Consider the following 21390-nt stretch of genomic DNA (forward strand, 5'->3'; position numbering starts at 1 on the left):
TAATCAGCTTCATCTTCAAGAGTAGGGTATCATTGTGGCCAGTTTATAATCCATAAAAATAATAAGATTCCGGAATGATTTGTGTAACAGGACAACCCACTGCTATATGGAAAACAGAGCATATGGGGCCTGGTCTATCTTGCTTGGATTATGAGGCAGAGGAAATACCTGGCTGAGCAGTGCTCAGGAATTATCAGGTGGATGATATTACAGGAACAAGCTGGGTCTTTATTTATTCACTTTACATGGACGCCTCTGAGTTCAGGTTGTTGGAGTTACATAATGCTAAGCTTCCTCCTGACCATGCCTGACTGCTCCCACTGATCCATCAGTGCAGTTTTGCTGGGAAATCTGTGCCAGGGAAAGCCAGGCTGCACTCCCCAAACCCAAGATGAGCTCAAACTCAGTCACCACCCCGAAGTCAATCAGAAATATCTCTTAAATGCAGCTATCCTTGTTCCTGTCCCTATCTCTCACCAGGCCTTGCTTTACCCCCGAGGATAATTTTTGATGTAGAAGGAAACATGCCATTTATTAAGCCAAGAACCACTTCCTTTAGGAAAAAAAAAAATTCTTCTGAATCTTCCCTTTCAAGCACCAGTCTTATTTAGATCTACAGGCTGAGACAGTATCAAAAGGTGGGAAAACTTACAGTCATTACATTGATTAATCAGCTGCTGAAATTTGGCTTTCCAGCATGACACCTCCATTCTCTGAATGTGTGGCCCCACTGGAATGCAATCAATTTGTCTGTGCAGGCTCCAAAACCCCAGAGCCACACCATGCAAAAAGGCAATCTTCTGCCCTCTTTGACCACAATAAGCAACATTACTGAAATCACCACTCCTGTACAAGTGTAGCATGACCCCATATTTGTAGGCAGCAGAGTATGACTTCATTAAAAGCCATGCTCTGTGTTAGGGAGTGGGAGCAAGGCAAGCCAGCAGCAGAGCAGCATATGTCTGAAACTGATAGTAAAATGGGTGATGCCTTAAACCCCACCTCTACACCGTTATTTACATACGTATCTTTCATCTGACATAGGCTTCCCCTCCAGCACCTTGAATATATCAGTCCTAAGGAAGAGACTTTAAGTTCAAAGAGTGCCATCCCCAAACCAAAGTAGGGGGTTATCAAGTGAGGTGCGCCAAGCACTGTAAGACAAAACATATGCATTTTTAATAGATAGCCTCTCCTCCCCCTGAGGAAGCCAAGAAAAGAGACTCTGTGAAGCTTCAGCTGAAAACAAGTTCAGTGGATTTATACTCAGGCTGCTATTCACAGAAAAACAAAATTCACAACTCTCATATATATATATATATATATGTGTGTGTGTGTGTATTTTTTTTTTTTTTTGCTAGATGTCTTCCAAGCATTCTTCAAAGCATGCCAGCCCCACCCTGGGTCCTGTTGACCAGGTGAATTCACCTCCACACAGCATTCAAAAAGAAGAGAGTGATAAAAGATCATGAAAATGAAATAAAAAATAAAGATGCTATGAAAGGGAAACAAAAACCTCAACAGGTCTATATGGAATTTCAGCAGCACTTTATTTATTAATGCATATGAAGCTACCACTGTATTCCAGCTCCCAAAGACAGATCTGTAAGGAATAGGCCACATGCTGATTGACAGCAGCCATAATTCCATACAATGAGACTGTATTAAATTGTTTGATGTGATATGATACTCATCACTTGTAACTGATCAAACACACTGCTGCATCAAACAGTATTACAATACAATCAGGCTGGATATGGTTCCTGCCAAGGCTGTTCATCACATTGCACACTTGTGCATTAAACATATCTATTAATAGCATTGACAAACTACTCCTATCCAAGTTTTTGTTGTTTTTTTTTTTTCTCCCCAAGAATTGCAGGATATGGAATGTGCAAAGAAATCCACAGATAATGCTTTACAGTTTGAGGGAGCACTTCCGTTGGCTGAATGCTCCAACATGAAAGGCTTTCCCAGTTTGGGAATTTTGTAATGTAATGCCAAAAGTTGCAAAATTCTGCCCCCAAAACAAAGACCTGACATTACTGCTTCACTTTTCCTTTATTTTATTTTTTTGTCTGATTTTTTTCTTTCCCTCCTATATGCAAACAAATTGAAAGATTGACTAATTTTTGACCAAGATTTTACTTTTGCTGTTCCAGTCCCCAGGAGAGCTGCTATCTTGAAGGAGGGAGTTGTGTTTGCTAACACTGACCCTTCTAGAGGAGGGAGATATAAAAAAAAGCAGCAAATTCCTTGTCACCACTGCTCCTGTTGCAGACAGTGAGGGTGACACTCTGCAACCCACGGGGGACAGGACTGGCTGTGACAGGACAACTGTAGGGACTCTCTCAGATGCAGATTCTTAAATGAGCCTGGGTCTCTAGAGGGCAGAGGTCAGCTGTCCTCAAATCTGTGTGAATGCTAGATTAAGTTTATTAATCTCCCTGCTTTCACTTAAAAACCAAATTATAGGATGGTTAAATGTTAATGCCCGGGAGCTTGTGAAACAATCAATGCCCTCAGTTGTCTCTGCTAAGGGGGAGCACAAGGTGCTCAGGCCCCAAAAGGATGCAAGAAGCTAGTGTGATGACCAGGGAACACATTCTCCACGTGCTTCATGCCTGGTGCATGTTTTGTTTGCAGCCCTGACACAACACAGGCGCCTCAGAGACAGAAGCAAGACCCAGGGACCGATGGCTTCCCACCTGGATATCCTGGATACCCAGCCTCAACCACAGCTCTTTATACAGGATTTATACCTGTGCTGGGGCATGATTCCAAATGCCCATCTCCCTGCACCGACCAGGAGAGCCCAGGAACAGCACGAAACCAAGCATGCAGTGAACATGGTGTTGAGCAACCCTCGGAGCAGCCTCTCCCAGGGCATCTCATGAAACTACTCCAGTGTGCAAAAACAAGTGATAAATGAGCATGAGGGGTCCACAGAATTCCTCGTGGACAGGTATGCACATCATAATCAGACAATCTTCTCCCTTGATTCCTATCTCAGCTTGGGAAACCCAGGATCACATAGCCATGTAAAATAGGAAGTAATACGTAGGAATGCATGCCTGGCTGTGTGGAGCTGGCACCAGGTTTTTTTCAAGCTGGGATTGTATACATTTTACATTTATGAATATTTTTGCAAACTGCAGTGACAGAAGGTGCCTTTTGTCCTGTTTCTCACTCCTGTAATGTCAGTGTGAGCAGATTAAGCTCATGGCACAGTAGCAAATTATCCCTGCTGATGGAACCAGCTCCAAAAAGATTACTTAAGAGAGGTGTGTAAGGCATTTCCTTTTCCTAATTAAAAATGTTAAGGTCTTTCAAGATAATAAACCATCTCAGAAGGTTATGCTAAAGGCTGGGAAATATAGAGGAAAGGGCTGGAAAGCCTTTTCCACTCTGATGGACAGTTTTCAGCACTAAGAGCCCAGCGCAGCACGTAGAGCTAAAGAAACGGTAACTTTCTATCTGGGTGTAGCTAAGTAATTCAAGATGCTGCAAGTTAAGTGTAACAGTAGAAAGGAAGAAGTTCAAAAACAAAGTAACAAAGTCCCAGGCATTTCAGTGCAGTGTACAGTATGCTAAATTGTGGTATTACAGAAATTGCTGAGAGTTTGGCCACAAAACGTTTCATACTGCACCAGTGTTCTGCCAGGGCTGCCTTCCAGCAAGCCCAGACTTTTTTTTTCCTTTCACCTGTGATTATTTTTTTTTTAAACCCTCCTGTTTGTTAACACAAATCAAACACTGTACCAGAGAATTACAGCCCTTGTCCTGAATGTACCTCTCCCTTTATTAAATCAGCATGACTGAAAAGTCACCACGCACCAGGCAAAGACAACTGCAAATCTGTGCTTACCCTCCCCGTACCACCTGAGTGCCGCTATTATTCCTCATCCTTGGGGAAAGGACCCCATATGTGAGTTTCAGAAACCACCTCAGTAACTCCAAGCATCATTATCAATAGTAGGATGAACTGCAGCTGGGATGCACTGAGAAGGCACGGTAATACTCGCCCTAATCTCTGCATTCATCTCACTGGCCCTCGCTAGGAAGTTTAAGTACATTTACTGGGGATTCTTCAGCCCTTGAAAGGTAGGAAGACATCTATGAGGCTTGACGTACCAGCTAATTAACTTGGGTTTGGAAAAAAAAAAATCTTCTTATCTACTTAACTTGGAGACACTCTCTTTGTTTTTAAGCCTGCGGATACCTTCTCTTTAAAATGTACATTACGTACTACTCCGTAGTATGGAATGTATTATTTCTAACAAGGACCCATTTTAACTTGGACCTAAAACTACTAACATTTGACAGAGGGTTGTTGGTTTTTTTTTTTTTTTTTTGTGTTTTGTTTTTTTTTTTAAAAGCTATTTGCAGAATCAGCTGAATGATAGTCTATAGCCTGTGCTTTGCAAGACAGGCTACAAAATCCTCACGCTTTCCTTCTGTCCTTAAAAACACGGGCACACAAACGTATGAAGTGCTTGGAAATGAAGCCCCAGATGCACCCACACCTCCCCTCTCCCCCCAGAATCTATAAAGGAGTTTAAATAAATCTCTCAGGTTTTGCTTCTCGGTCTCTAGAAGTGGGGAATATTGAGGCTGGGAGAAAGTGATTGAATTCGTGCCTGCAGTGGTTGGGGCACGTGAGTGTTTCCTGCAGCTCTTCTGACAGGAACACAGACCTGAGCAACTCCTGTAACATCCCTGCTCAGAATTAAGCCACCCTAAAATTTCCTGTGGATGGCAAAGAGAGATTTAAAATCCTCATTATATTCCTAACAGATAGAACAGTGGCATGATTGACCAAGCTTTTTTTTTTTTCTTCTTCTTTTTTAAAGTACACATATGATGATGCATCATAGTTATAAACAGATGGTATTTGGCCTCCTTCCTATTCTCAACATTTGGAATTCCTAAACTATGTGAATTAAACAATAATATTTTATAAACATACAAGGGATTTTGCTCACTGCTTTGTTAACATAGAAATTATACAATGCTGACATTTATTTAAATTTTAAAAAGTAAACAAGAGTGTGTATTGAATTAAAGCAAACTAAAATCAACAGAGAGAAATATGTTCTGTGCGCACATTACCTACAACGGCACGGGCCTTTTTCGGGGAGACATAATGGGATGAAGCACAAATTGTAGCTTAGACAGTCTGATCCTTTGTGCTCGAAAGGCTCATTTAACACCTCGCTGTAAACAACGGATATTTATACCATAATTGGCCAGTTGACCATCAGTTGTTCATTTACTCTGTAACCTGCTATTATGGAGTTAAAAGAAGTTCCTTTCTGTTGGCTTTTCTAGGAGTGAAAGTGTGTTTGCAATTTTAGTACCAACTGGATTCAGTCTAACACTTGTACTTAGTATGAGAAACATTTTCATAATACCAAAATTTGGGGGAATAAGAGTATTCCTGCCAGGAAGGGAAGAAGAAAGTATTGGTTCTTAAAAGAAGAATTCTGTTTGCTTGGTTTCCTCTTTCCTTTCCATTTTAACCCCTTTTTAGGCTCCTCTCGAGCTGTGCAAAATTGAGAAGCACTTAGGTTTTAATCACTATTCCCAGGTCTGCAAAGAGGTTCTGTGATGAATAAATAATGAATCCGAGATTTTAATCAGTGTTATGATTTTTGAAAAGGCTAATTATCATTGTTTACAGACATGCCTTTCCAACGTATTTCCGTGTTTCGCCTTCAAAGCTCCAAGGGTTAAGCCCCTCGCACGCATCCCTCCCATCCCTCCCCAGCGCCGCGCTCCTTGCCCGGGATTTCTTTCGGGGGCTTGGGGGGTATTTTTTTTTGTTCGTTTGGTGTTTTTTGGGGTTGTGTTTTTACCGGAGGAACCGCAGGAGAGCCGGGGACGGGCGGCCGGAGGCGCGCAGGGCTGGCGGAAGGCTGCGCAAGGCGGGCGGCCGCTCCGCACCCGCGGAAAAGCCGCGGCGGGGAGGGCAGGGGGAGCCTTTCTCCTTGCTGTCTCTGTAGGGCAATGCTACAGAAGAATTCCAGATTTTCATTAGAATATTTTTGTTATCGGTAATGTCGATGATAAAAGTGGCGGGCGGCGTGTCCGTCCCCCGCTTCCCGGGAAAGCTGCGCTCCGCTCCGCCCGCAGCGCCGCGCCGGGATGCGCCGGGATGAGCGGAGGGCACCGCGGGGCTGCCCCCGCAGCGATCTACCCCGGCTCCAGCTCCTCGAGCTATTATTATTGGCATGATTCTTATTATTCATTATTTTTACCATTACAGCCGCCACTGGCCTCGTTTAACCCGGCTTGCCCGCACCTCCATCCTCTCGGCCATTCACCGGGATGGGAAAACCTTTTCTGCGGGCGGGATATTCGATGCCAAAGTCCCGATTGTCCCCATTCCCCTCCCCGTTTCCTGGCGGCCCCCGCCGCTCCCCGGCCGCGTCCCGCAGCCTCCTCCTCCCGCTCCGCGCCCGCTGCTGCCGCTGCCGCTTCCGCGGGGTGCGGGAACAACTTCCAACCCCTACAAATCCTGATTATCAGCTTCCAGCAACAGCTGCGGATCTTCGCTAAGAATCCAAAGAAATATCAGAAGATTAGGCAGCGATGCTATTTATTGCCCTGTAATTAAAGTTCTATCAGTGTTTCTATTATAAACGCTTATTTTCAAGGGTTGGTAACTCACAGGCAAAATTTTTCCTGCCTCGCTAAGAAGTATTTTGGTTAAATAAGGTTAGCTTGTTAGAAGGTAAAATCCTGAAGGACTTTCATTAAGGTGCTCATTTATATCTGCAAATACATTGCCAAGTCCTCCAAATCAAGGATATATGAGAGAAATTATTTTTTCAAAAATCAAGGATTCGCAGAAAGGTTTTAATATAATTCTCCGGGAAATTATTCCCATGAAAACAATTTGTTTGAAAGAAAACGCCCTCTGGTCTTTTCCACACAAACTAGTCTTGGGCTAGTACATAAGAACCCAACTTAAAAGTGCCTATGAGCAGAAAGGAGGTTGGTTAATTATTTTCAACTGTCCTTTCTGGAATAAAAAACAGAGTAAACAGCTTGAACAGGGAAAGGTGAATTTAATTTTCAAGGCCCTTTAACTTTTAATAATCTGAGGAACAAGATGGGAGGTACATTCTACCCTCCCAGTTATCCTGATATAAATTCATTCAAGATTTATATTGGTGTAATAGAGAAGCAGAATTTGCTCCGTGATTTCTAATGAACTGCTGGCTCGGTCTTTAAAAACGCAATTAGAAAAATCTAACCACCTAATTCAGAACAGCTTTGAGCTGAGGCAGAGGTCTCAGTGCTGCAAACAGGGATGGAAGCTGGTCGGTGCCATAGCTCCTTGCTGTGCCTGCAGCCCCAGAGTGGGGCTAGGAATACTGGAAACGGTTTTCTACAGAATTCCCTAATTGTTTTAGGATTTTCTTTTCTATTATAAGGGAAAAGACAATTCTCATGTGGAATAAACCTGTGTTTCCTGTGATCTCAAATGCTAGGACAAAAGGATTGCAGGATTAGGTGCCTGGCCTGTTAGTGATGCTGGAGGAGCTGTCTGGTCACGGTGAGGCTGGCACAGAGTTGGGGAAACCCAGCTCTGACTCTGCACTGAAACTTGTCTCAAAGCCTTGGCGCCGCTGTGTCGATGCAGGTGAAACATCAATAAACATGAAAGTAAGTCAAGGTTCAATTCTCTTGCTCTACTCACAGGATTAGGTGTCTGCATTCACCACTTACTCATGTGTGTAGGAACAACGGGACAGAGATCCCAATTTGTCCCTCTGACCTTCTGAAGTGAGGGACTGAAATGAAGCAGCATGTGGTGACACTCTCGTTTCCCCTGCTGAAACTGAGAGGCAAAACTCTGTAGATTGTTTCAGTCTGCAGTGCTGAAGGGACACTATCTAGGGGAAACATCACCTCTGACTACCTGGAAGCCCTGCAAGAATCACCTCTGGCGACCTGGCAGTCCCACATCACTCTCCTAACTGAGGACCTCAAACAGGACCTTCCCTGACACATCCTGTGATGTGGTAAGGACATGGAATCAGAGTGGTTGGGCTGGAAAGGACCTTTAAACTCATCTAGTTCCAATCCCCCACCATGAGAAGGGACACCTTCCAGCAGACCAAGTTGCTCCAAGCCCTGTCCAATTCAGCCTTGAACACTTCCAGGGATCCTTGCTCCAGAGCAGCTGTGCATCTTCACTAAGAATGTAAAGAAATATCAGGAGATAACACAGCATTGCTATTTATTACCCTGCAATTAAACTCCTCACAGAGTTTCTATTATAAAACGTTACTTGCAAGGGTTCATAAGAAGGGGAAAATTTTCCACCAAGACGACGCCTTGCTCAGCAGACAGAGCTGGGCATGGCTGAAGAATCACTGTCAGTAAGTTCAGCAAGCAGAGCTGCCCCTCACCAAGGAGATGGGTGAGACCTCCTCTGGCCCTGGGGCTGATGGGGGTGTGCCCTGAGGACAGCAGGAGCCTTTGAGTGCAAACCACATGGCTTTGATGTTTCGAGTCTGCTCACCACAAGCCTGAGCGCAGCATTACAGCATCTCCTCTTTCCTTTTTATTGGTTTGGAGAATGACTCACTGCGATACTTGAAGCAGTTTGAAACAACTGCACCATGCCTCAGTTTCCCCAGCAGTAAAGCCAAAAATATTCCAATTGGCTGGTGTAAGGTGTGATGACATTGGTGAACATCTGTGATACACCTGGTAGGAGTGCAAGGCAGTCCTGTCCCTTGGGTCTTCCAAGGGTGACCACAAGACCTACACTCTTGGGAAGACCACGTCCACCCAAGCCGTGCCTAAAGCCAAGCTGGGTTTTGGCTGAGCAGAAAGGAGGAGAATCTGCATACAAAGAGATGATAACTGCAACATTACAACTCTGCAGTGCTAGAAGAGCAACCAAACACTTTCCATTGGGTCAGCCTGGGTTGTTTCTGATTGCTTTATGGGGTAATTTTAACAAGCAGTAACACATGCTCTCTCTCACTCTGAAAAATGACATTTTAGCTTCTTGATGGTGTCAAAAGTCACAAAGACACTCGTGGGAAGGGGGATCAGCCTGCACCTTTCACCCCTTTCAGGGAAAGGAGCTGCCCTGCCTGATCCAAGGGAAGCTGAGACCACACCTGTCTGCAAAGAGAAGTCTTACCAGGCTTCACATCATAACACCTTACCCAGAGTCCTCTTCCTGCTTCTTCCCAGAGCAGAGTTGAAAAATCTTGGAATTGCCATAAGGTTTTATTATTGCTTGCAAACCAAATTCTACTTCATCAGATAAAGACACAATTGCATTCATTGACTCTGACACAAGGATATGCATGGTGATAAACATACAGATAGATGTACACACTTATACATGAATGAGATATGCTAATTAAAAATTGCAGTGGGCACTTTATTAAAAATTTATTGTACAATCTACATCTTCAAAACATTTTACATCAACAAATATTGCGGCTTGACTGCTGGAATCATAAGTGATTTATCTTTAAAAGATTGTATTTGCAACTGGATGCAAAGATTCTTGATGAACTGCCATTACATTTAAACTACTGGTTTTTATTGGAAGTATTTTGATTGTTATCTGTTTGTTCTCCATCCTTGAGAGAAATAAAACAAGTGTCTCAGCTTTCATTTTATCGGATAGATGGCACCATGTAGCATATTTCCCATGCTAGTTTGAATTACAGCTGTTTATCTTTCAGCTTTCTTTAAGATTAATTAAATGCAAATGTAACTCCACGAATCATGGGATTACCTGCCAGACCCCTTATTAATACCTTCACTTAAAAACCCCTTTGCCAGAGAGTCATTAATTTGCAATAAAAAAAAAAAAAAAGAAGAGAAAAAGAAAGAGAAGTGCTCAAGCAGCCCTTTGCTTCCCAACAACCCGGAGATGGCTGCCCAATTAGTCCGGCAGCATTCGGATCCTCCTTTCAGGCCCTGTGGCCCTTTGAGGACACAATAAGGCTCCAATGATAACCTGGCAACCTAGGTAGAAACTCAGCCAAGTGTGAGCGTTTGAAGCTGCAGCTTGGCTGCCATCGTGTCGGCGAAAAGAAAGAATTCAGGCACCATGTCATCCAGTACAAAGGATAAAAACAGATTCAACCGGAAATTCAATGTGGCACCACATATGGGATACATGAGTGCGGTTACACAACAGGCCACATATTTTTTTTGAACAGTCTCCTGCATGTGATGCCGAGGACATGTGTAACCATCATAACGTCTCTAAGAATCTGTATTTAATTTGAGCTGGGGTGGTGGCAGGGATTGGAGATCTGAAGCCGCCACAGGTTTGTGGCAGATGGCTCTGTGTCAGCTATGACAAGCAGCCAGGCTCGGCTTCCTCTGCAGATTTTCTTTTCTCTCTGATCAGGTAAATATGGGCACACTCTGGAAACTTCCACAATTCTGCCTGAGGCTGCAAGTTTGTGACTTAGCCCCATCTGTCACAAATCTTCCCTCGGTTCTGCTGCGAGCAGAGACCTGAATTTACTGCCGAGCGCTGCCCAAGAAAACCCGGCCGTCTCGCCCTGCGAGGAAGCACAAGAGAGAAGCACACGGAACCCTGTTAGAGGCTGGGACACAAAATGCAGGAAGGATTTCAGGAGGGGTGGAAGCCACTTGGTCAAAGAACACTTATGCGGTATTATTTAAAAAAAGGATGAATTAAGGTTGGGTTTTTTTTTTTTATTATGACAGGTAAGCTGCTCATCAGGCCCAGGTTATTCGCTCCCTCTGCTTTTCTGGTGGTCTCAGTGGACACATCAAGGACTGAACACCCTCAGGGACCAATGTGCCCCTCTCACCCTCAGACACGGCAGAACCACGAGCCAGCAGGAGCAGAGCCTAGCTCTGCTAGACCATCCTCACTCTGGGATTCACTTGAGAATAATCTCTTTTGGTTTTATTTGAGGAGTTGTAACTGTGCAAAGATCTGGACATTCATTTTTTCAAGGAATAAAATTCCATCACTGTCCTTCCATCAACAGCTCCTGAATATGTGGAGATCAAAAGAAGCAAAGTTTTCACATAAAGCAGCACCTTCCCATAATGAACAAACAGCATAATGTCAGTAGCAGAACAGTATTTTTCATTAAATAATCAAGTTGTTTCTATTGTCCTAAGATCAGAACTGAAGCACTTAATATCTACTCTGCCATAATTAGACTTCAGAGTTAACCTTTAGAATTTAATAAGGAGTCTCCATCCATTCAGACTGGCTCTTTCAGGACAGCTCAAGTACAAGCACACAGTATTGATTTAGTGTAGATTTTTTGCACTTTAAAAAAAAATTTGCCTTAACAAAATTAAGATTTAGAGATTAATTTTCCATGCAAAACCTGAGATTTGGCAGCCAAGACCGGAATTATTTACAGAGGCAATTCGTATTGGGTCAGATCTGCTTTGTGATCCAGCTCCTTCACTCTGCAAGTGAGTAAGGAGGAAGAATCAAGGTGGAAAACAGTTTGCAGCAATTTGAGTTCAATTTTCAAACTCCAAGCACTTTTGGAGACCAGCATCAAAAGCCACCATTGCTTTACATGAATTGGGTGCACTGTGAGGCCCAAGGCAGAACTATTTAACACACCTCAGCAGAGTAACAATATTTCCCTGACCAAACTGGTCTGCTCTGCAGTTTCTTATATTGGCCTTTTAAAACTCACCTCATTCTTGCTGTCTTTAAACAAAAACCATCAAATTTTCAATGCAAATCTATGCAGTACCTTCCACAGGATGGCTCAGAACACACTGACTGACTATAACAGTGGGAAAACAGTTTCCTGCTTTTTTCCCCAAGGTAATTTGTATAAACTGTACTGGGGGAAAAAAAAAAAAGTTTTAATGCTTTTTGCAACTTTTCTTCCTATTTCCTTTGACTCATTTCTCCATCTCCTGTTTTGAAGAGGCTGTGGCTCATCTGCCAGTTTTCATTTGCTCTCTAAAATTCCCCTGGAAGCTATCTAATACTGTCAGAATGAAAAGTTCCAAGTCCTGGTGTTTATGCTGAAAGTTGCCCCCACAACTGCTTCAGTCCTACTCTGCAAGTGCAGCCAACTGCTGTGAGCTACAGACCAATATTTGGGGACATGGTGATCATGGAAATGTTGGATCAACGGCTGGACTCAGTGATCTTAAGGGTCTTTCCCAACCTAAATATTTAAATGATTCTGTGACTTTCAGAGAGCTGGAATCTCCTGGATATTTACCTCAGAGAGCCACGAGCAAGACAAGCCCAGAGAGAAGATCAGGTGCAGATCACCTACAGACACAATTATTCTGTGACTTTCAGAGAGCTGGAGTCTCCTGGATATTTTACCACAGAGAGCCACGAGCAAGACAAGCCCAGAGAGAAGATCAGGTGCAGATCACCTACAGACACGTATATCTGCACATATATCCATTTCTCTATGGCTGGATCCCAAAATTAGGCAACTCCAACTCCCTCCCTGCCATCTCATTTCTTCCACAGTGAGGATCCATGTTAGTCAAGCTGACCTCCCTCCACCACAGTTTCTTGAAGACCCCATGGGTCACTCAAAATGCTTAAATTATGTCCCACAGCCCAGCAGACCTTCCCACCTGTGCAAACTCCTAAGCCAGACAGGGGTTTCACTGTATCAGCCACACACAGGGAATGGAAAGCGTTAAGACTTGAGTCTAACCTGGATGTGATCCTGAGCAACTAAATCCAAGATTGAAGTCAGATCCTACTTTGAAACTGGCCCTGCTTTGAGCAGAGGCTGGGCTGGTGACCTCCAGAGGCAACTTCCTTAACTAGTCTGTGATTCCGTGCTCCAAATAAGTAATGGAAGTTTTCTTTCACATTAAAAATTCTTTACGCTTTACATATTTTCCTTAGGATCACATGCCTAAGCACTGGAACAGAGATGGGAGACCATGGACACAGAGCTCTGCAATCCAGAGTTCCTGTAACCTTCCCCCACAGACTCTGAGAAACAGATCTAAACCACCTCTGAAACCATTTTAAATCACGTTCATGGGAAACCGAGCAGCTCAAGAGACAAATACAAGCTTCTCATTTGTGTTTCTAACCTCCTTCTGACCTGCACCTAATGCTAGCCAGGTAAAAGCAGAAATTCAATACAATTCCTTCTTTTTTAACTCTGCAAACGTGCTCTGCTAGTGAACAGAAAGCCAGCAGGATGGATGGAAATCCGTGCACTATTTGCATACCCTATAAAGCTCTGAATTAACTTTATCAGCCCGGGACAAAAGATCTGGAGAACACTGTAAGCAAACATCTGCTCAATATACATTCACCATTAAAAAGTAAACAGTAGGATTGGCTCCATAAGGAACAGGTTGGGAATTATCAGAGTACTACACATCACATAAACTGATGGCACAGCCCAGAATTCTCTAAAGCAATGATCACACCAGCACAAAAACTGCTCTCAAGGATCAGAACTGCTTGAATGATGAGAGATTAGACTATAAACATGGAATAACATTCACAAAGAGAGACTGAAAAGACTGGGATACTGCAAATGTTTGACAAATGTTTATAAAATAATGGATGGCACAATCAAGATGGATGGGGAGCTCCTGCTTCCAGGCAACCAACTCCAGAGCAAGAAGACACTCAACACAACTGAAGGTGGGGAAAACCAGAGCTAGTAAAAGAAATTATTTAAACACCATCATAAACAAATCATAGAATCACGGAATGGTTTAGGTTGGAAAGGCCCTTGAAGACCATCTTGTAACAAGCCCCTGCCATGGGCAAGGACACCTTCCACTAGACCAGGTTGCTTATGGAAAAATGAATTTCCAATGGGGTTTTCCTGGGCACTGGGTAAGGATAAAGGCAGAGGCACCACCCCTGGCTCTTACATGGCCTATGCAGGAATTGTGAACAACAGGGCTGAGTGGCTGATGGGACATGTGGCATCAGGCTCCCCTGCATCCTCATGTGCCCAATGCCCTGCATATTCACTGAGAATGCCTCCTGCTGCTTCCCTAGCTTTGCCTAAACAGAAAAGCTGGACCAGGAGCCGTTTCCCCCTTCTACACATTTCCCTGAAATACCCAAGATACTGCTTTATCTGAAATCAGAGAAAAAAGAAAAGGAAAGAAAAAGAAAAAAAAAAGTTTTGTTAGAACTGTTCTATACAGCCAAATCCCAAGACTGGAAACAATTCAGATGTCTATGGTCTAACTGGGATCTTAATTTGATTTTACAGCAGTTTAATCCCTTTGAATTCAGCAGACTTCCTTCTACAGTGGTGTCAGAAAGAAAAAAAAATCACGCCATGTGTCTTTTCATAGGCAGGTGAGCTTCTGTAGTGTGATGGAAATGAGAAGATGAATGTCAGAAAGTGGGCCAAATTCTTTTCTCCATTAAACAAGCATGAGTGAGAGTAGGATTTTTCTGTAGGAACTGAAGCTGACAGCATGTCAACCAGCACTCATTCAGCTGGGAGGGCTGGGAGAGATTATTTAAAGTTGTCAGCTCCTTCCATGCCTGGCTTTTGGCAACTCTTCTTGTCCCTTTCCACTGTATACTCTTTATACATGCTGTTTTAAATTAAGAAACTCAAGTGAGGAAACTAAAAGGTAAACTTTAAGAAAATAATGCAGAAACAAATGCTTTTCCCTATTTTATTTTAACTTTAAATCTACTAGATAGGGCACTAACAGATCCTGTGGTGTGCCCTGACCAATGCCCTGTTGTTGTTACTTGCTTCATTCCTCTGCTTACCTTGGCAACCAAAATCACCCAGAACTAGAGTTTGATTCCATGAAACTGGAACAGAACAAATAATTGATAACAAATGAGATTTGCTTCCCTCTCATCTCAGTCTTCTGCTAATAACTGGCAGAAGGGAAGGCTGAAATGCAGATGAGCCAGCCCTGAGTGCTGTGTGAATACTCAGGGTGAGCAATGCATCATCTGGAAAGGTTTTCATAGGTGCTTACATTATGGACATTTTTAAGTCTGCCAGCATGACTCTGCTCCATGGAATTAAACTACTACAGTTTAATGCCTTGGTCTGTGCATTTTCACTGGGATGTTCCCTATGTCCAGCCCCTAAGCCCACTGCCCTGCTGCCATTTATCTCGTTTCTGCCACTAATTTTGTTAGCACAAGCATTGAGGACATCTGAAGGAATAAAATGCCTGTTTAATTAGCCACTGTCTAATTATTATAGATATCCTGAGTAATAAAATCCCAACAATATGTAAAAGGATAAGCCAAGGTGATTACTTCCCAACTTGTGGAGCAGAATCCCCAACCAGCAGAGAAAAGCACTATTTGCTTTTAAAGCATTTCTACTTCCGAAATGTCACAGACTCTTGATAAACTCAATGCAGAGAGTATGGCAGGGTGATTTCTGAAAGACAAGGAGCTGGTTAACACTGACTCTTGTGCTGGGATGCCTTTTCTAACCCACTAAAGCAGAGATAATACTATAGTGATGTGAAAAAAAAAGTGAAAATACTGTGCAAGTGCTGCGTAGCCTTCAGGATTTCACTCTGTTCAGCTTCCTTACAAAGCAGCATCACTCCAGCTGTAATGACCTTAACAGCACAGCTCTGAGCTAGCATTTCCCAGGAGGTTTTGTGGATGGTCCATGGTGAAGGAAGACCAGGTGTACGTGGGTGTAGGCACAAAAGGACAACTCTAACAGTATTCTCTGGGCTGATCCAAAGCCTATTAAAGACAACAGGGATATTTCCTCTGGTGCTCACAGGTGCTGGATTAGGCTCTGCTTTCCTCATTTTAAAACAATCCCCCACTCAGCTCCATTGCTACCTGTTGCAGAGGTTCAGCCGTGACACTCAGAAGATCTGCAAACCCCATGCATGAGGGGTAGGATAAACACCTTCAGCTTCTGCCTACTAATCAACCCAAGGAATTCTTAAAAAAAGATAAAAAATCCTTCAAGCAAATCAGCACTTTGCCTACAGGGCCTGCACACGTATTTTCAACCCGTACTATTTTATATCAGTGTTTTTTGCTCTGTGTTCAGGAGCTGGGATCCATGTGGGAGAAGATCCATGTGAATGCAACCATTAGCTGAGCTTGAAGCATTGGGAAATGCCAAGGTAAACATTTAAGGACTGCTTTCCCTTTGAAGCCCCCATGCCTAACTCTACGATACGATTGACTCAAGAAGTAATGCAGAACACTGGAAGTGTTCAGTCAGCATTTTAAACTATTATGAGCTACCTTCTGAACCATTGCCAAGTTAATAGACAATGAAAGATAATGAGCTTGAAATTGGGTGTTAAATTGCATTTTTGGTTCTCTCCTTTTTTTTTTTTTATTTTTTTTTTTCCTTGAGGTTTACTGATTTCCTGCAGAAACAACATCATCTTTGATGTATCATTATGTAAATGCCTATTTTTAGGTCACAAAAAAAGTCAAGGAGTGGGCTAAGCCCTCGCTGCTCTTGCTACGCGTGTGCAGGAAGGGGGAGAGAGGCAGACGAGACACAGCAAGACCCAACACTTTCTGGTCCCCAGAGGGAGGGAGGGAGGTGGAGGCATGAGGTTGGGTCTGTTGGCAGCATGAGACTCCAAATTAAGGAGGAGATTACTCGACCTGCTCATTAACAGTGAGGCTGGGTGGAGGAGGGAACGCTCCAAGAACCGCATTTGTGTCGCACGGGTTAACACGAGGAGTATTTCCATGCACCCCCAAGCCTTTAAGGACTTTCAGCTGAATTCAGGGCTTTTCACGAGCTGAAACACCTCTGTTGTGCAGGGGTGATGTGTATCCAACCTGCCCACGGCAGAGCTAGGACAGTAAAAGTCAAAAACCGCTGTAAATGTGCGAAGCTGTGTGCAAAAAACTGCAGTTATTCTTCTGAAAGCAGCATCGTGTGGTAACAGCTCTTCACTGGAATAATCTAAAATTTAGTGCTTCATCTACATTCAAATTAAAAAAAAACTGAAAAGCTTGACTCCCATCAGTGCAAATACACCATTTAAAACCATGAAAGTCGGCCTAGCATCAAAGATTTGAGCAAAACCTGAATGGAGAGCTTGCCACTGAACCTGGACTCTCTCTACAGAAATAACTGCAAAGAATGGGACATGATAAATACCAGTAAATTATGCTCCCAATAAACTCTAATGCTCAACACACCTTATAAAGCAAATAATTAAAATATTTGTAATTATGAAAATCACTCAAATCATTCCAGAAGCCAAAGAAATTTTACCTGATACCTGTCACCTGCATTTTTTGAAGATTAAATTAGGATAGGAAGGTAGGCTTATCCTCATTAGGATAATTGTAGGATCTTTCTTTTATTTTCCTTTTAAACTAATGAGTTGCATTAATCCAGGTTCATTTTTATAAGCCTCTTGGGTCCAAATGTAAAGGACAGTCATTTTAGAAAACAGTAAATTAAAAAAAAACATGTAGCATGCATTAAGTGCACGTATTTCATAAGACCTAGGTTAATACAACTGGCATCAAGTTTAATTAATCCTTGTTAGTGTAACGACTAATATCCCTCCCTAGCATGTTTCCTTTAAACATTAGTATGTTAATTAAATGTTGTTTTTTTTAAGGGTTTTTTTTTTTCCCCTTTGTACTTCAATATGGCATTATATCATCTAAAACTATTCCAAACAACTACCTTATAGAGATGTCTCCTTACAATATCTGGTCTCTTGCAGAAATTCTGAAGCCTTTTAAAAAGCTGTTCAGGTGTAGAATACAGATATTCAGCTGCAGGAAAAACAGATACATTTTTAATGAAACAAAAACCTCAAAGCACACACTCGATATTAGTCACTTTACTAATTAAAAATGCATATTGCTCTGTGCCGCCTCGTGTTTTACATTATTTAAGCATGATTTTATAAGGTTACCTCAGCTCACAAGGATGTTTAATGCTAAATAAGACTGTGTAGTTGTGCTGTTTAGACATCTCCTTTGGGTGATTAAAATACATTATTCTAATGTAACACAATGCATATGTGATACATTTAGTGATGAGATTTTTCGAAGAACTGGTACCACATTAGTGTGTATCCTGTACTGCAGTTGCATACTATTAAGTATTAAATTGTTTAAATAATTTGGTGTGATTTTCAGGCCTGGCTTTTTTTTTTTTTTTTTTTTTTTTTTTTTTTTTTTTTAATTTTCCCCTCTTCTGTGTATCAAAAAAAAAATCTGCAAACCATTGCAGCATCAGTGACCTTTTAACAAAAATCTATCATTACTGGATGTGTATGCTAACAATGAAGAATGCTATTTCAAAACTTGCTTTTTTGTTATCTTAAAAGAACAGATGGCAAATATAAACTTCGTCTAATGTATTAAAACACATAAAATTTGCCTTAACACTAACATGTTGGCTTGCCAAATAAACAATTGCTTTCACTCAAGTTTATTCCCAAACTTTGGGCTTTAGCAGGAATCACACGTTATTACGTTTCAGCAGAAGGAAGAGGCAACAAAGCAGCTACCTGGGAAGGTCTCTGGGTACACCAAGGCTTTGGGACACAGCGGGTAACAGCCACAATGCACAGCCTCGATCCTGAGGATTAGAAATCACAAATACACAAAAATAGACATTAGTCAGCCAAAAAAATTATTTCCGTGCATGAGCCTTGAGGTTGCCTGCATGCAGCAAGAGAGAAACATTTTTTTTTTCTTCAGCAGCATAATCCTTCTAAATGCCAAAGTTGCTCTTTTTAAAGAAAATTTTATTGATCATATGAATTACATAGAACAGAACAGCGAGCATATGTTTTGTTCGCTGAATAAATCAAAGCGCAGCTCTGCATTTTTTTGTTTTTTAAATACTGTTTAACACATTTTATAATCAGCAGACAGACACATGTAACAACATGGTGAAGTATGGACGGCTTTGCTTAATAATGCTGCTGGAAAACAAGGGGCACGTTGGCTACACCAGCCAGGGTGTGTTGCAGACACGCACACCACCCTCACCTGGCACAGCAGCTATTCCCCTCAGACTTCCAGACTCCAAAGGTTACGGCTAAATATAACCCAGGAACAACTTGCAGCATGCTCCAGGCTGGGATATTTCAGCTTATTCACATGCTTTGGATAATTTCCTTTATTTTTTGGGACATAAACCGTTGTATTTTTTAATAACCGCTGATGAAATCCCTTTGCCAAAGCGCGCAAAGCTTTGTGCTTGCTTTTTTTTCTTTCCCAAGGAACATTTCACATATCTCCCGTAACATCAAACCCAAATATTTTAGAATTGCACCGCCGTGGCGCAAAGTTTTCCAGTAGCAGAGCTGTTCCCCTTGGAATCCAGGTTTTAACAGCTGAATGGGTTAAAGGCATCCAGGTTCCAGTTTATTTTTTTCACATAATGACCACTGATCTGACACAACGTCCCTCCAAAGATACAACCGTAATTTCTGTTGGCCAGAAATTACACAGTGAAATTCAAAACACTTCTTAAAATATGTTTATTTTATGAGAGGCTTTGAATTTCCTCCAACATGTTGACCATACGAGGACTTTATTTTTAACTTCAGTTTCCCTCATTCCCCAGAATAAAAAAAAAAAAAAAAAAAAATCTGAAATCGTGTCAACGTTCACCTTTTCTATTTTCAGTGACAACCCAAAGACTTCTGCTACCTTCATGCAAATGTCAGATTTGGTACTTTATTACAGGTACCCTGAAAGGACTCTGTTTCCTTTAGATCTACTAATTTTTAAACAGGAAAAAAAAGAAAATAAAGAATAACATATTCAGCTTTCATGCTAGAAAACTATGCATATCCACAAACCCCAAAGACACATTTCTCTGCAAATGCTTTTTGCTAAGAAATGACTGCTGTTTTTTTTCATAAACTTTTAAAATTTGTAATTTATGTTTTTTTTTTTTAAATAACATATGCACTTCAGATTGCATTTTAAACATTAACAGTTTTTTTCAGAAACTTTTAAAATTTGTAATTTATGGTTTTTTTTTTAAATAACATATGCACTTCAGATTGCATTTTAAACATTAACAACAATTTCAAAGTGTACATCGTCTAGCACTATATTTTTTACCAAAGGGAAATGTTTCTGATGTGTGATTTAATTGATGATTTCAGTTCTTAAATATTGTGTCATATGTCAAAGCAAATAGATTTTTAAAGTTTTCTTTAATCTAGGAGAAAAAAAAAAGAGTGAAACTGTGGACATTTCAGTAATAGCTCAGATCACTAAGTTATGTTAAAATATTTGCTTTTTAATCATATCGTCTGCATGGAAAAAAAAAAAGAACAGCTCCCTAAAACAAAACTGCAGGCCAAGATGGGATCTGAGTCATCGTTTGAGTATGAAATTTCCCCTTTCAAAAAACCTCTACCAGGATCATGAATTAGTAAAATCAGAATTTAATGCCTCCGTGGTTTGCTGGATGAAAGTTAAAAATTTGGAATTCTTTCATTTGCAAATGATCCGATTTGCATACTCCTTTCTGCACCAAAGTTTGGGTGTATTTTTCTGACCAGTCCCTACTATGAGTAGTAAGTTTTACTACAAACCTTACACCTTCCAGCTGTCAAGACCTAAAGATCAAATCAAACTGGGCAGAGCTCACACTGACACAGACTTTGGTCTGGTGAGGATGCACAAGGAATCCTTTAATTTCCATGCATTTCTGTCCTCTCCCAGAAAAGTATCATATCATAACAATAATACAATTACTCTTCATTTCAATCCTTAAGCACTACTAGTTAAATAATAAATAAGAGTTCCGATTGATCTATTGTTAAAATGGCTAGTAAATGGTCTTTTTATTCCAATTAACAAATCATCTGCTAAATCTATGAATCTTAATATTCAGGTCTATTCACTTCAATTCATACAATTTATCTGCAAATAGTTGTTGGGCTTTTGATTCTAAATATAATTAGCTGATAATTTTGCTTGGCTGAATTACTTTTCTGGAGGGCCTGCTAAGGCTCTCAGTCGCATTATCTAGCAATAATGAATCTGATAGGTGAAATTTTTTACTGTAATGAGGATGAGACACAGTTGTGACACCTGAGTCTAGTAATAACAGAAGACTGCTAATTATCGACAGCACTTTTTTGTGTGATGCACAGAGAAAAAAAAATCCCTCATTATTAAAAAATAAAAAGTTACAATTATAAGTGACACCGGAGGAGAGTAAATAAAATGGAGTGATTAAAACATTGCTGCTTTAAGGGTGTTTTTAATTAAGTGGAAATGCTAATGTTGTCATACTTAGCAGATGGGATTAAAATTAGTTATTGTAAGTAACTCATATTTTATGTTATGGTTTCCACAGCATGTCTACAAGATCTAAGAAAGTGATACATTCCATAAGACATTTAAAAAATGAAATTCTCATAGTCTTTACAGCTCATAATAATGAA

The 21390-nt window shown here is 41.4% G+C and overlaps 1 protein-coding gene across 10 annotated transcripts in view; it reads right to left on the reverse strand.

Annotated features, from left to right (window-relative positions):
• Nucleotides 1-21390, reverse strand: part of GTDC1 (glycosyltransferase like domain containing 1) — a 198734-nt gene that overhangs the window by 19070 nt on the left and 158274 nt on the right. For 6 of the 10 annotated variants that reach the window (XM_041407284.1, XM_041407310.1, XM_041407303.1 and 3 more), the window contains 3 exons: nucleotides 18481-18551; nucleotides 17646-17737; nucleotides 9395-10559 (listed from right to left, as the gene is read on the reverse strand). In XM_041407284.1, coding sequence (XP_041263218.1) covers nucleotides 10476-10559; nucleotides 17646-17737; nucleotides 18481-18551 — 247 coding nt within the window. In that variant the 3' untranslated portion in view covers nucleotides 9395-10475. Of the gene's footprint in view, nucleotides 1-9394; nucleotides 10560-17645; nucleotides 17738-18480; nucleotides 18552-21390 lie in introns of those variants that run through there. The other 4 variants (XM_041407329.1, XM_041407357.1, XM_041407349.1 and 1 more) reach the window with 3 other exon arrangements.

Source organism: Onychostruthus taczanowskii, unplaced genomic scaffold (genome assembly GCF_017590055.1).
Source record: "Onychostruthus taczanowskii isolate IOZ18803 unplaced genomic scaffold, ASM1759005v1 scaffold10, whole genome shotgun sequence".
Taxonomy (NCBI): Eukaryota; Metazoa; Chordata; class Aves; order Passeriformes; family Passeridae; genus Onychostruthus; species Onychostruthus taczanowskii.